Consider the following 12229-nt stretch of genomic DNA (forward strand, 5'->3'; position numbering starts at 1 on the left):
ACCTGGAGAAGGATCTGGGTTGCTTCCCCTTCTTCTCAGTATTCCTGGGAAGGGGGGAGGAGGGTCAGACATGATGAAAGTGAAAACAGGGACACATGTGATCTCATCAGCATAACCACCTTTAGCTACAGCATTATTGGACAAAGAAGATGCCATTAATGCTTGCTCCCCAGGAAGGCAGGTGAATTCTGGGTCATTCTAGACTCACTGGGAGCCACCACACCAATTAAAAGGCCATACAGAGAAACCAGTGAATTTTAAAACAGTAGCACGAAGTCTGTGTTCTGAAAGCATGTTGCTGTAAAATTATATTTTTGAGACAGGTTTTCACTAGCCTTGAAATGGTGACTCTAATGCACTACCCTAGAATTTTTTTAAAAGGAAGGAAAAAAAAAAAAAGTCCCATGTAACTGCAAAGCAAGTAATCCCTGAGTTGAAAGGAATCAAAAAGAAACAATAAGAAACAATGCAAACATATAAATATCAAGACATGTCGAATTTTCTGGAAGTGCAGCTAAAGTAACAGCAGGGATCATATGGCTCTGTGTAAGCTTATCAAGACACAAGAAAGATGGTAACACACAAGTTCAAGCAGTGGGTAAAGCCCCGTGTGTGCCTTAAAGCTCTAAGTTCTACTGGGCTACTATTTCCTCACATTGGAAGGCTGTCAAATCACGTCCACGAGGCTGAGAGTACCGATATCAACAGATGAAACTTGATTATATGTCTGTTCTATTCCATTAGCCTCTCCCCAGGGCTTATAAACACAAAAGGAAAAAAACCTTTGAAGTCAGTAGAACAGAGATTTGGTTAAAGAGCCACACACATTTAAGTACAAGAGAAAATGTCTGTGTTCTTTCCAGTCTCTGTTTGAGATGGGAGATTCTCTGGTTAAACTGTGGTTTTATGAGATAAAGCAGTGTGCTACAGAGCCCCTGTACCTACCCGGGCTGTGGTTTTGACACATCTTGTACACACTTTGTCTCCAGCTAGGACGAACCCTGCGGAGCCCATTCATGAAATTTGTAGCCCACGCAGTGTCTTTCACCATATTTCTGGGACTGTTGGTTGTGAATGCGTCTGACCGGTTCGAAGGTGTTAAGACTCTGCCCAATGAGACCTTCACAGACTACCCGAAACAGATCTTCCGAGTGAAAACCACACAGTTCTCCTGGACGGAGATGCTCATCATGAAGTGGGTGCTCGGTAAGTTAGATGCTCTGTCTTTCCCCTCCCCCAACACCGACTTCCACACTCCCCCTCTGCCTCTGTGTAAACTCTTGGCTGATGCAATGAGCAACACAAAAGTCAAGACGGTGGACAAGAGGCAATATAAACCCCAATTTTAAAAGGAAATGTTTGGGGGGTGGATAGCCACTAGGTACTCTTCCATACAGATGTTCTAAATGTGACTATAAAGTGGTTTTGCCTGCCAAACTGACCATCACTTAGTTCCCTACAAGCCTTAATGCAGGCCTATTCTCAGGAGGGTAAATTTTCATAGCTTAAAGGCCACTTGTGTTAATCCAGATAAGTAGGATTTGTATAGCAAATATTACCTGAAATTTGGGGAGTGTCTTGGTTAAATTTCTGTTGCCCTGATAAAGATCTTGACCAAAAGCAGGGAGGAAAGTATCCTGAGGAAAGTCAACGTGGGAAAGAATGGCAGGAAGCTGGAGGCAGAAACTGAAGCAAGGGCCTTGGAGGAGCGCCGCTTCCTGCATTACTAGCCTGGTTGGCTTATACAAGGCAGGGCCGTCTGCCCAGGGGTAGCACTGCCACAGTGTGCTGGCACCTCCCGCATCAGTCACTAATCAAGAAAATGCTCCACAGATTTGCCCCCGGTCCAGTGCAGACATTTTCTCAGCTGAGGTCCTCTCTTCCCAGAGGACTCTAGCTGATGTCAAGTTGACCCCTCCCCCGAAAAACAAAACAATACAGAGAGTAAGGTGTGTCATTTGTTTAAGTCAGTGTGGCAAAGGGTTGCGAATTCGTATCTGTGATCTTTTGCGCTGCCAAGGTTTGTCACAGTTTCCTAGGAAATGACTCATGATGTCCCCTCCCCCACTGATTAGCTCAGAAGAAAAATAAAACAAAAATGGAAATGGCTAAAATTTAGTGTAGAAAATGCTATTGATTTCTTTTTCTAACACTGAAAACTGCAAATTGATCAATAGGAAAAAAAAAACCCTCAGGAAAAAAAAAATGAAAACTAGCCAAATCTGTCACCAAAACTATAAGAAGCAAAACCTTATGAATAAACTGTAAACTTTACACTGCAGAGATCTGGATTTAATGGGGATATTTTCAGTGAAATAGAATTTTTAAAAGACCTGAAATTTAAGCATATGCAGTAACAATAGTTGATCAATTAAGTAAATTAGTTTAACCGTATTCACCGAGATTTTTCCTTTCTTGGCAAATAGTCAGTATTAGTATAATTGTTATATTTAGAAGCATTAAGTCAAAAAAGTATTCAAGATCAAAGTGTTTGTGCCATTAAACAGCAAAATCACAACCAGATACACACACACACACACACACACACACATACACAATATATATATATATATATATATATATATATATATATATATATATATGTATGTATGTATAATACTCAGCACAGCCTGTACTGACATGCAGCCCAAGAAAGTTACAAGAGACAAACCACCAGAGAGCATCATGGGTGCCCAAGCTGAGGACTAGCAGAAAAATGGACCCTACACTGGACCACAAAGTAGCCAAGTGGTGATCATGAGAATGTTTTGACCTGGGGCAGTCAGGACAGAACGCCATCTGTGGCCAAAGAACTGCTTAGTCAGGTCAGTGCCACTAAAGCTGGGAAGAGACACTGACCCCCGGTATGGGTTAGGTCTATGGCCTTTCGAGGTTCAGAGTCTACCCCAGGTCTCCCCCAGTCATTCCTTTGGTTTAACAAAATCAAACACTTTAACACCAGGCACTTTTAAATATTCACACACCGAGTTTGTGAGTAAGAATTTAAACTGTTTACAGTGCAAGTCTTTCACTCGCCCCACTTTCCTGCCTGTACCCCAGGCTACAGTGAGTACAAGATCCCTTCCCTTCAATGAATACAGTTACTATAAGCCAAGCTCCCTAAGCCACGACTTCCTCCTGGGCCTCTCACGGCTCATCCTAGGTGTCGCAGCAATACCCTGATAGGAGAGATTCGGCTCCAGACAGCGTGTCTCTAACTCACACAACCTGGTTCCCCTTTCTGCGCATCTGGCATCAGGACTTGTGCATCTGAAGTGCTCGAGAGATCAGAAGCCACTCACTGCAGCCTCTTTCTTGCCTAGTTTAATACAGGGGGAAAAGGCATCGATTTCTTACTATGGGGGGGGTGGTAAACATGCTTATTACAGCTTTTAAAAATACAAAACTCAAGGGAGGAACAGAACGAACCCCATGCGTCTGTCTCTCGCCTTCAATTATTAGGGATCCATGGCCAGTCTGGCCCCTTCCCCTCTTTCTTCGCCCTGTGTTATTTTGAAGCAAGGTCAGGGAAACACAAACATTTCATCTGTAAACAAAACAAAACAAAACAAAACAAAAAACACAGCTCTGCATTGTTGCCAGGTATGGTGGTGCACACCTTGGTCCCAGCACTGGAGAGGCATAAGCAGGTAAATTCCTGGTCTACAGAATGAGTGGCAGTCCAGCCAGGGCGATGTAGAGAATTGCAAAACAGTAAAGTCTTGTTGTCTTCTTTTCAATTCCTCACAGTCTCTGCTTCATATTACAGTTTTGTTTGCCATGTCTGTGAATTTTAATCCCACTGAATTTTCTCATTTTAGATATACTTTTCAACTCATGAAATTTATATCCTTTTCATATTTCTCAATTCTTTTTATATTTTATCTCTCTCATTTCCTTCCTCAATGTGCTTGCATTTTCCTGTAAATCCTTGCATTTATTTTATGTATTTATGGTGCTTTATAAATCCTGTCATTTTTGTGTGATTTCCAGTGGCTAATCTTTCTCCTATAAACTGACATTTATCAATACGGATCGATGAATATTTCACATATTATGTAAAGAACACCTGAGTTCTGTTGTCTGAGTCCATTCCTGTTGCTGTAACAGAAAAACGAACGCTGGGTGACCCATGAAGCAAAGAGGGTTATTTTGACTCTAGGTTGTGCAGGGTATCCCTAAGATAGCGCAGCTGCATCTGACAAGGACCTTGTGGTGGAATGTGGGGGACAAAGCCAAGCATGTGACTTTATGATCCCTGACCTTGCTTCAAAACAACACAGGAAGAGGGAAAGGGAGAGTGCAGTGCATGAAACTGGCCGTGACTCCCTAATGTGGGAGGACAAAGCCAAGAGCTTGAAAGAAGACACTAGAGGCTGCTTCACCTCACAAGAGAGCTCTCTTCCTGTTCCTCCACAGGAGCAAGGAGCCACTGGCGCAAGGGAAATGCTAATCCACACCCATAACTCAACCGCCTCTGATGGGCCCAAACTCCCAACAGTGGCACACAGCTGCCCCTCAGTTTTGATAGGGACAGGCCATCATCAAACCATAGCAGTGGCCTTCCTTTTAAAGAGTGGCCTTATGCAGATAGAGTATTAAGCTTTTGCATAGTTTTTTTTTTTTTTTGAGTGCTTCTCTAGAAAGCTTTCCCATAAGAACTGTTTACTTATAAGGACTCTATTTCTGTGCTGTAGAACTCACTAAGGGAGTGGGGTCTTTACTGGAGGACTCAGGTGTCAACAATACCTTTCAGTTCTGGGGATCACAGCTCAAATGTCTCCCCACCCAGTTCTGTGACTGTTGTACGTGGAATTCCACTCCATGTGTTTGTGGCTTTGTTCCTTTTACACATCTGTGCTTGAGGGTATGCTTTCAGGCTTGCACAGCCCCCTTCCCCCTGTTGCTCAGCCACATGATATCTTATCACTCCTCCCTCTTCAGCCAATGACCTGTGGCCATGCTCTGAACTCCCTCCTGAGCACTGAAGATGGGGGATAGGCCTAAATGTTTCTTCATTTTATTTAGATTCTGAGAACAGAAATCAAGACAGAGTCTCTAAAGCAGAACCAGAAACCTTTATCAAAGCTAAAGAGGCCAGGCATGGTAGCATAGGCTTGTAATATTTGCAGCTTGGAAGGCTGAGGCACGAGGCTCACCAATGTGAGGTCCTCTTGGGCTATGGAGGAAGAATCTGTCTGAGGGACAAAGAGGAAAAGGGAGAGGGAGAGAGCGGAGTGAGGAGACAGACTAAGAGAGATGGACAGAAAGAAAAATTATTCTTTCTATATTAATTAATATAGGAAATTATCACAACAGCAGTTTTCTTTAACCAGCTAGTTACCCAATGGTTGACACAGAGAGGCTATAACTTATTTTTAAGCTGTGAGCAGTGTGCAGGGCAGATTCTGAGCTACCCTAATTCTAGTACCTTTAAGACCCACATAAAGCCAATCGCTTGCCAATCTGTTGACTCCTGGGGCAGCTTCTGCTCCATCAGTCTGTTCCTACAGCCACATGCTCAGAGCCATCTTCTTCCTCAGCCACGTGGCCAGCTCTCCTCCCATGTGAGGGCAACAGAAAAAAGGAAACTAATGCCTTTAGATCTTCCTACAGCTGAGCAGTAATCAACCTTCTCTAAGAGGGAGGCAGGTGGCTTCCCTCTCCCTTTCAGGTCTTCAGACTCCACCAGAGCAGCCAAGCAGCTAGGGCATCTTATCCCCTACTGTGTCACCTGAAAACATTTAAGCAGAAGGGATGGTGTCCCCCAAAGCCTAAACTGATAGCAAACTGGACATGTTCCAAACTAGCGTTTCTGAGATCTTCCCTTTCAGAGAGAAGAGAGATAGCGATGGGGCAGAGCCTTTGCAGGTTTTAACGGAGGTGACATTACATGGCTTCTGCTTTCCCAAGAGTGGTGAGCTCAGGATGGATGGCCAAAGGACAACAGCAGAAGCGGGGTGCCAGTTACAAAGCCACTGCTGTAAGTCGGATATCAAAGGGTTAGTGAGAACAGACAGTAGGTCATGCTTTGAAGGTAAAAATCAATATTTACTACTGTACTACATGTGAGGTGTGGGGAAAAAGAACTGTCGGGGACAATGTCCAGTGACATCACTTGCACAAATGGCATGAAAGAGAGTCCTTCACTAGGAATGGGAAAGACCTGGAAGGAGCCTATGGAGGGATAAGGGGAGGTAAATGAGGACTCCAGTTGGAGATATATAGTATAGATCTTCTCCAGCGGGCAGAGATTTATACCATCTGGAGAGACCCAGAGTATATTAGACAAGAGGAAAGGTCAAGTAGTAAATGGCTGTGTGCCTCTGAACGTTGCAGGAGAAGTGGGGGTAGGGGGCTGGAAACAAATCTGAGCACGTCAGCATATTTAAGCAAATTATTGTATCACTCTGGGTTTGAAAGTGGACACATGAGCTAAGGATCAAGCCATGGTCCCGGCAATCATCTGGGAAGCTTGGCACTGTCTAGCAAAGGAAGAGGAAAACCTAGAGAGTGGTGAGCCACCAGGCAGAGTAAGGAGCTGGGGAGCACCGCTGGCAGAGCATGAAATGTTCTGGCCATCTGGAAGCAAAGCTCCTAAGCAGATGACAAGGGCTGGGCTCTGGTGTTTGTGTCCAGGGCCTGGGCGTTCTCATCATTGTAATAGGAGCAAAGGTCAGGCTGAGGGCGTGAGGCAATCATGTGGCTGGTACAGTGATGGAAGTGTGTTGATGGTCTTGGTGGGTATTTTCTAATCCATCACTTCTTCTCAATAGATACATCTAAATGTCAAGCATTTTATCAAGTATCAGGCACTTTGCCAGGTATTAGGGGGAAAGAAACCAATAAATATGACTAGTGTAATCTTGTCCTAAGTACCTGCTGGAGCTCTTTAATTATTGCAGAAGTAATGCCTTTGACAGATGGAATTGTCTACAGAAAGTTCTTTGCACTGTCATGCCTTGAATCCAACATCTCAGCCATGCAGAAGAGCATGAAGTAGCATTATCTCCTGCTGCTGGCCTTAGACTTCTGTTCCCTGTCACAGCTAAGAAGGCCTTTAACTAGCAGCCAACACAGATGCACGAATCTCCTGTCTAGCAACACACCAGATGCGTTAACTGTAGTATCGGATAAGCTGGTTATAAAATGACACAAGCCATCACTCCCCGTCACCAAACAGAGCTCAAGAGGTGACGGGAACCTTGGGGCTTGAACAAGCCCAGTCTGCCTGCTTTTTTCAGGGACGGAGGTCTTAATCACGGAGAGGTGAAGGGTCTTATTCAGATCTCCTGCTTCTGCCCATCCCCCTTCCCACACATCAACACAGGAGTGAGATTATAATCCACTTAGCCTGTAATCATGTCTTATCACTCTGCCTCAAAACTCTCATAGTTATCCATCTCCCTAACAGTGACAGCCAGTGCTGTTACAACAGCCTACGCTGCGCTCAACTCTCCAATCCCTCTCTCTTGCTCCTCTGCCACCATCTTCCCCCTCACTCACCATGTCAGCCCCACCGCTCTCCTGGATGCTTCTGCCTCTGAGCCTTTTCCCAGGCTGTTCTTCCAGCAGGGATCTAGGTGGTTAGTGCTCATACATGTCAGTTTCTGTTCAGGTCTTTGTGTGAGAAGGATCCACAAGGCCAGCAGTTTACCATGGGCTCAGACCCCCAGGCTCTCAAAGGTGGCCTTCAAGTGAGGCCTTTATAAATCGACCTACTCTGAAACCCAAGCCTTCCTCCTCCTCCTAGCCCCTTCTCCTTCTCCCTAATACCAAACATTGACCAAACATTGACCAAACCATCTGTCTGACTCGGTGTTTCTGCAGCTACATAAATGTGCACTGACTCCTCCTCTCCACAGGGCCATCTGGTTTCCTCGGTGATTTCTTTCAGTGGTCACATGGCATAGCAGTCCTCTAACTTACTTCCCCGCCACGCTTCTCCTACTGGGCAAAGTAATCCTCTTCCACAAGATGTCCTGTGGACAGAAAGACATTCTCCTGTCACTCAGAAAGCCATGCCAAGCTGCTTTGGGGGGAGTCAAAGCCATAGAGACTAAGGAGACAGCATCAGAGAGAGAGAGGGTAGCACCCAAGAGAAAACAACATGGGGGGCACACCTGAAAAGGAGGGCCAAACTTGCTGGTAGGCCATGAACTCCAGAAAGCTGCCAAACAGAAGCTCTGGAGAGTGAACCACAGACCAGGCCGGAGGATAGTCAACAGCTGTTGCCTGGCTTCACATGAAAGCAGGGACTGTGGGCAGCTGGGAGCTAGGAGTATATTCTGCTGAAGAGCATGTCTCTAGAGATACCCCTCAGAGAACCAGCCCTACGAGGCATGAAGACCAGAAACTCTCCTAATACGTGGGCCTCCCATCTAGGAATCTTTTTGTGAAAGACTTTCTCTCAGATAAACCTGGCATTGCCTTTTTTTTTCCAGAACAGTTATTATTCATTTTTTTCATGGCAGGGCAGACACGTGCACATGTGAGGGTCAGAGGACAGCTTGCAAGAGTCATTTCTCTCCTTCTACCATGTGTAGGTCCTGAGGACCAAAGAAGTTTTCAGGCTTGTCACTTCTTCCATACTTACAAGCAGCACTGAAAACTCCATTGATGGGACAAGATGCAAATGCCAAGACTGCAGCAAAATACATGTAAATACCAAAACAAGGAACGGAGCAGGACCGCATGTCAGGAAACCGGCATGGCTAGCCCATTCACCTTTAAGCTCTCTCCTGGCTGGCTTCTGTTCTCACACCAGCTCTCTCATTTCAACCCACCCGGACTATAACCTCTGAGGCACAGCTGAGTCTGAGCTCTGGAATCTCACCTCCACAGTTAGTCAAGAGGAAAAACAAACACTCTTGTTTCCATGATTTCCTCCCGGTTCCTAACAAATTCACTCTTTTAATGGAGCCTTTGCATATTTAGACAGGATGCCCGAACATACTCACCACAATAATTTACCAAAGGTTCTTCAAGCAAGTCAGGCACGTTACTGCCATGTTCATCATGTTCTGAGACTGCCCAAGGGCTTGGTATAGACTTCATTCTTCTCAGCAAGGCCTGGAGGAGAGCCCATTAGATTATGAAAGACTCTCCTCACCCTGAACCCCCTCAGGTACTTGAGGACCTTACAGTTTCCCAGAGCAGGGTTCCCACCTGTGGGTTGAGACCCTTTGGAAAACCTCTATCTCCAAAACTATTTACATTATGATTCGTAACAGTAGCAAAATTAAATTATGAAGTAGCAACAAAACTAATTTTATTTTTTGGGGGGGTCACCACAACATGACGAACTTTATTATGAAAGGGTCTCAGCATTGGGAAGGCCGAGAACCACTGCCCTATACTGCCCTACTCTCCCACATGTCACTTGGAACACCCTCCCCCTTTCACCTAGCTGGTTTCCCATTCCTTAACCTAGTCTCCCCACTTCCATAAATTCACCCTTTCCCGTGACTACAAACACACAGCATGCAGTCATTCTGCTTGGTCCCCTGGCTATCATGTTGGCTCCTCAATCCCTGCGTCTCCATACGCCGGCCCCTGTGCCATTTTTATGACTGCAGCTGTATTGCCAAGTCGCAAGCAGATATCTATAGCAAAGGGATCTCATTATCCTGATTAACCCAGCTTGGTGCCTGGATCTCAACATCTGGTCAATGCATGATTTCTGACTCGACAGCCTAAGCTTGTGCCTCAGGCAGGGTGTGGTGGAGATGGCATGGTGGACAGCAAAGAGCCTGGGCTGCTTGTGTGCCTTTGGAGTTTCCTTTTCAAAGTGGAGATAACTATCCTAGCTGTCAGTCAGCATATTATGAAGAGTCAGGTGGTATATGTAAAATGCTTAGCCGAGGGCTGAGCACCGAGAAGGAAACAATTGCTGTTGCCGTAATCAGAATAGAGGAGACAAAGAGACACAGATGACTTCTTAGGAAACTAGTAATATCATCTTTCTGCCTGACAAGCAAATAAACTCTGAAAGTGCCAACACCCAGACAGGGTTGGGACATTACGGGACATTACGGGTAGGTACAGCGCTTCTGGGTATATTTTCCCTCCTGTGAGTTCATGGACCACCGTGTGCTGATCCAATGGTGAGGAATTAACTTAAGGAGATAGGTAAATGTGGGACCCTGGGTTACAGTAGAAGGAGCCTCTTACTATTTAAGAGATGTACCTATTTCCATCTCAGAACAAAAAAGAAGCCCTTCTGAGTACCCCGGAGGCCAGACTGGAAGAGAGTGCCTTTCTGTCTGTCAAGCCCTCTCTCCACAGACTGCGGCTTTACTCAGAAGTTACAAACCATCAAGACACGGTTTCCCTCTGAGGTGCCTTAGCCTCCTTCTCTGGCAGGCACCTTTCTTAGTTATTGGTGACCTTGTTCTCTGAGCTCCAGACATTCTTGAGGAATGGGAACTTTGCCTAGAGGAATCAAGAGTACCGAGCATCCTTCACCCCTTGGGCCCTCAGGCCCTAAACATCTAACTGGCAGGCTGGGGCAAAAGACCTAAGGCGGAGCTACAACACAGTTCCATATACTGCCCTAGCATCTTGGAAGCAGGAGGCCTAATTTCCCTCACTGAAGTACTTAATTTCACACACTTCTGTTTTCATTAGGCATTCCCGATGCTCAACCCCTCCACCCCTGTTACCTTTACTTATGGCCTTGGAATGCTCTAAATTAACCTAGTTGATTAATATTTAAATCTAGGAAGACTGACAAGGACATCTGACCATGGAGTCATTTTCAGTGCCTAATGAAAATAATTTGCATTTCAGATTCATAGAGCTTTGAATGTTTGAAGTTCCTCCAAAACACGCTCAAAATCAAGGGACTTACCAATTTTCCCACTGCCAGTGAATGGGCAGGCTAGAACCTGAGCCCAGCACTTGCCGGATTAAAAGTGATTATTCGAAGGCAGTAGCCTGCCATTCTCCTTATGTCCAGTGAGAAGCAAGTCCACTATGACATTAGTAATTTTAATCTGGGGGGAAGAGAAAATAAAAATAAATTTAAAAAAAAATCCACATTTTCTCCAGTCTGTAAATGGTTTTCTAATAGGACTTTTAAGTTGGAAAAAAAGTGTATTTCAGTGTTAAGAAACATATGGAGCACAGAAATAGTGCACAAAGTTTGATAGGGTATACACAAGACATGGCTTTGTTAGGAGAAAAATAAGCAGAGGCTGTGAGAAGCCATGTAAACAGACCTGCAGGAGTTGAAAAGCTTTCTCACTTCAGGAACTCTACTTCAGTGGTCAACAAAGCCAGCATCCTTTCACAGATAGCTGCTCTTGGACTGTGTTTGCCTTGGAAAAATATTTTTGTTTGTTTTGGTTTTCGAGACAGGGTTTCTCTGTGTAGCCTTGGCTGCCCTGGACTTGCTTCATAGACCAGGCTGACCTCAAACTCACAGAGATCTGCCTGGCTCTGCCTCCCTGAGTGCTGAGATTAATTTTTCACCACTAAATGCTGATCGGATCAGTCCCTGGGCAGGGTCCCTGAAGACTGAAGACAACCAGCCCCTCACTCTCATGTGCTCTGAAGGAGGGGCCTAGGGCACAGCAACACACTCTAGAGGCCAGAATTACGAGGGTAGCTGCTGTGTGGCCTGCTCTGCTGGGTGTATGGAGGCGTTAGAGGACCACGGGAGTTCTAAGAGTCTGTCTCCGGTGTGTGGCTTTACCTTGGGTCATGATGCGCACACTGCGGGGGGTCAAGGATAGAAGCGAATGCACACCACCATGTGACCTATTTACACGCTGAGGGAGAAAGAGTTGAAATTCTAAAGGACGCTATGACACTGAAGGTCACAAAGACAGGTGACGACCTGGTGAGATTGGCAGCCAGAGGAGTCGGGAATGCAAGAAGGGATGCTGGACAATGGGAGCCAGTCTGGGTGGCAGGGATGGGGATGCCAGCTTCGGGTAAGTGACATTTGTGGCACTGGCAGAATATTCACTTGCTGCGATCTCTCTGCATAGTGGGAATTTCATTTTAAAACTCTTAATTAAAAATAAGAATTGTAAATGCTGTGAATGCTTGCAAGGTGGCCGCAGTACGAGACAGTGACAGGTCTAGTCTCTACAGCAAAATATGAGTCAAGGATAGTGGTTTTCCAACCCGTCTTGGACGAGGAGTGGAGGAACCTGTAACATCTGATTATCTACCTCCACCTCTACATTGCTCATTGTGTAACAACGAGTGTAAAGCTCCT

At 45.4% G+C, this 12229-nt stretch overlaps 1 protein-coding gene across 3 annotated transcripts in view; it reads left to right on the forward strand.

The window, feature by feature from the left end:
- Nucleotides 1-12229, forward strand: part of Trpc7 (transient receptor potential cation channel subfamily C member 7) — a 117409-nt gene that overhangs the window by 70243 nt on the left and 34937 nt on the right. For all 3 annotated transcript variants that reach the window (XM_021650831.2, XM_021650830.2, XM_060380588.1), the window contains one exon: nt 990-1206. In XM_021650831.2, coding sequence (XP_021506506.1) covers nt 990-1206 — 217 coding nt within the window. The remainder of the gene's footprint in view (nt 1-989; nt 1207-12229) is intronic.

The sequence above is a fragment of the Meriones unguiculatus genome, chromosome 3 (genome assembly GCF_030254825.1).
Source record: "Meriones unguiculatus strain TT.TT164.6M chromosome 3, Bangor_MerUng_6.1, whole genome shotgun sequence".
Classification (NCBI taxonomy): domain Eukaryota; kingdom Metazoa; phylum Chordata; class Mammalia; order Rodentia; family Muridae; genus Meriones; species Meriones unguiculatus.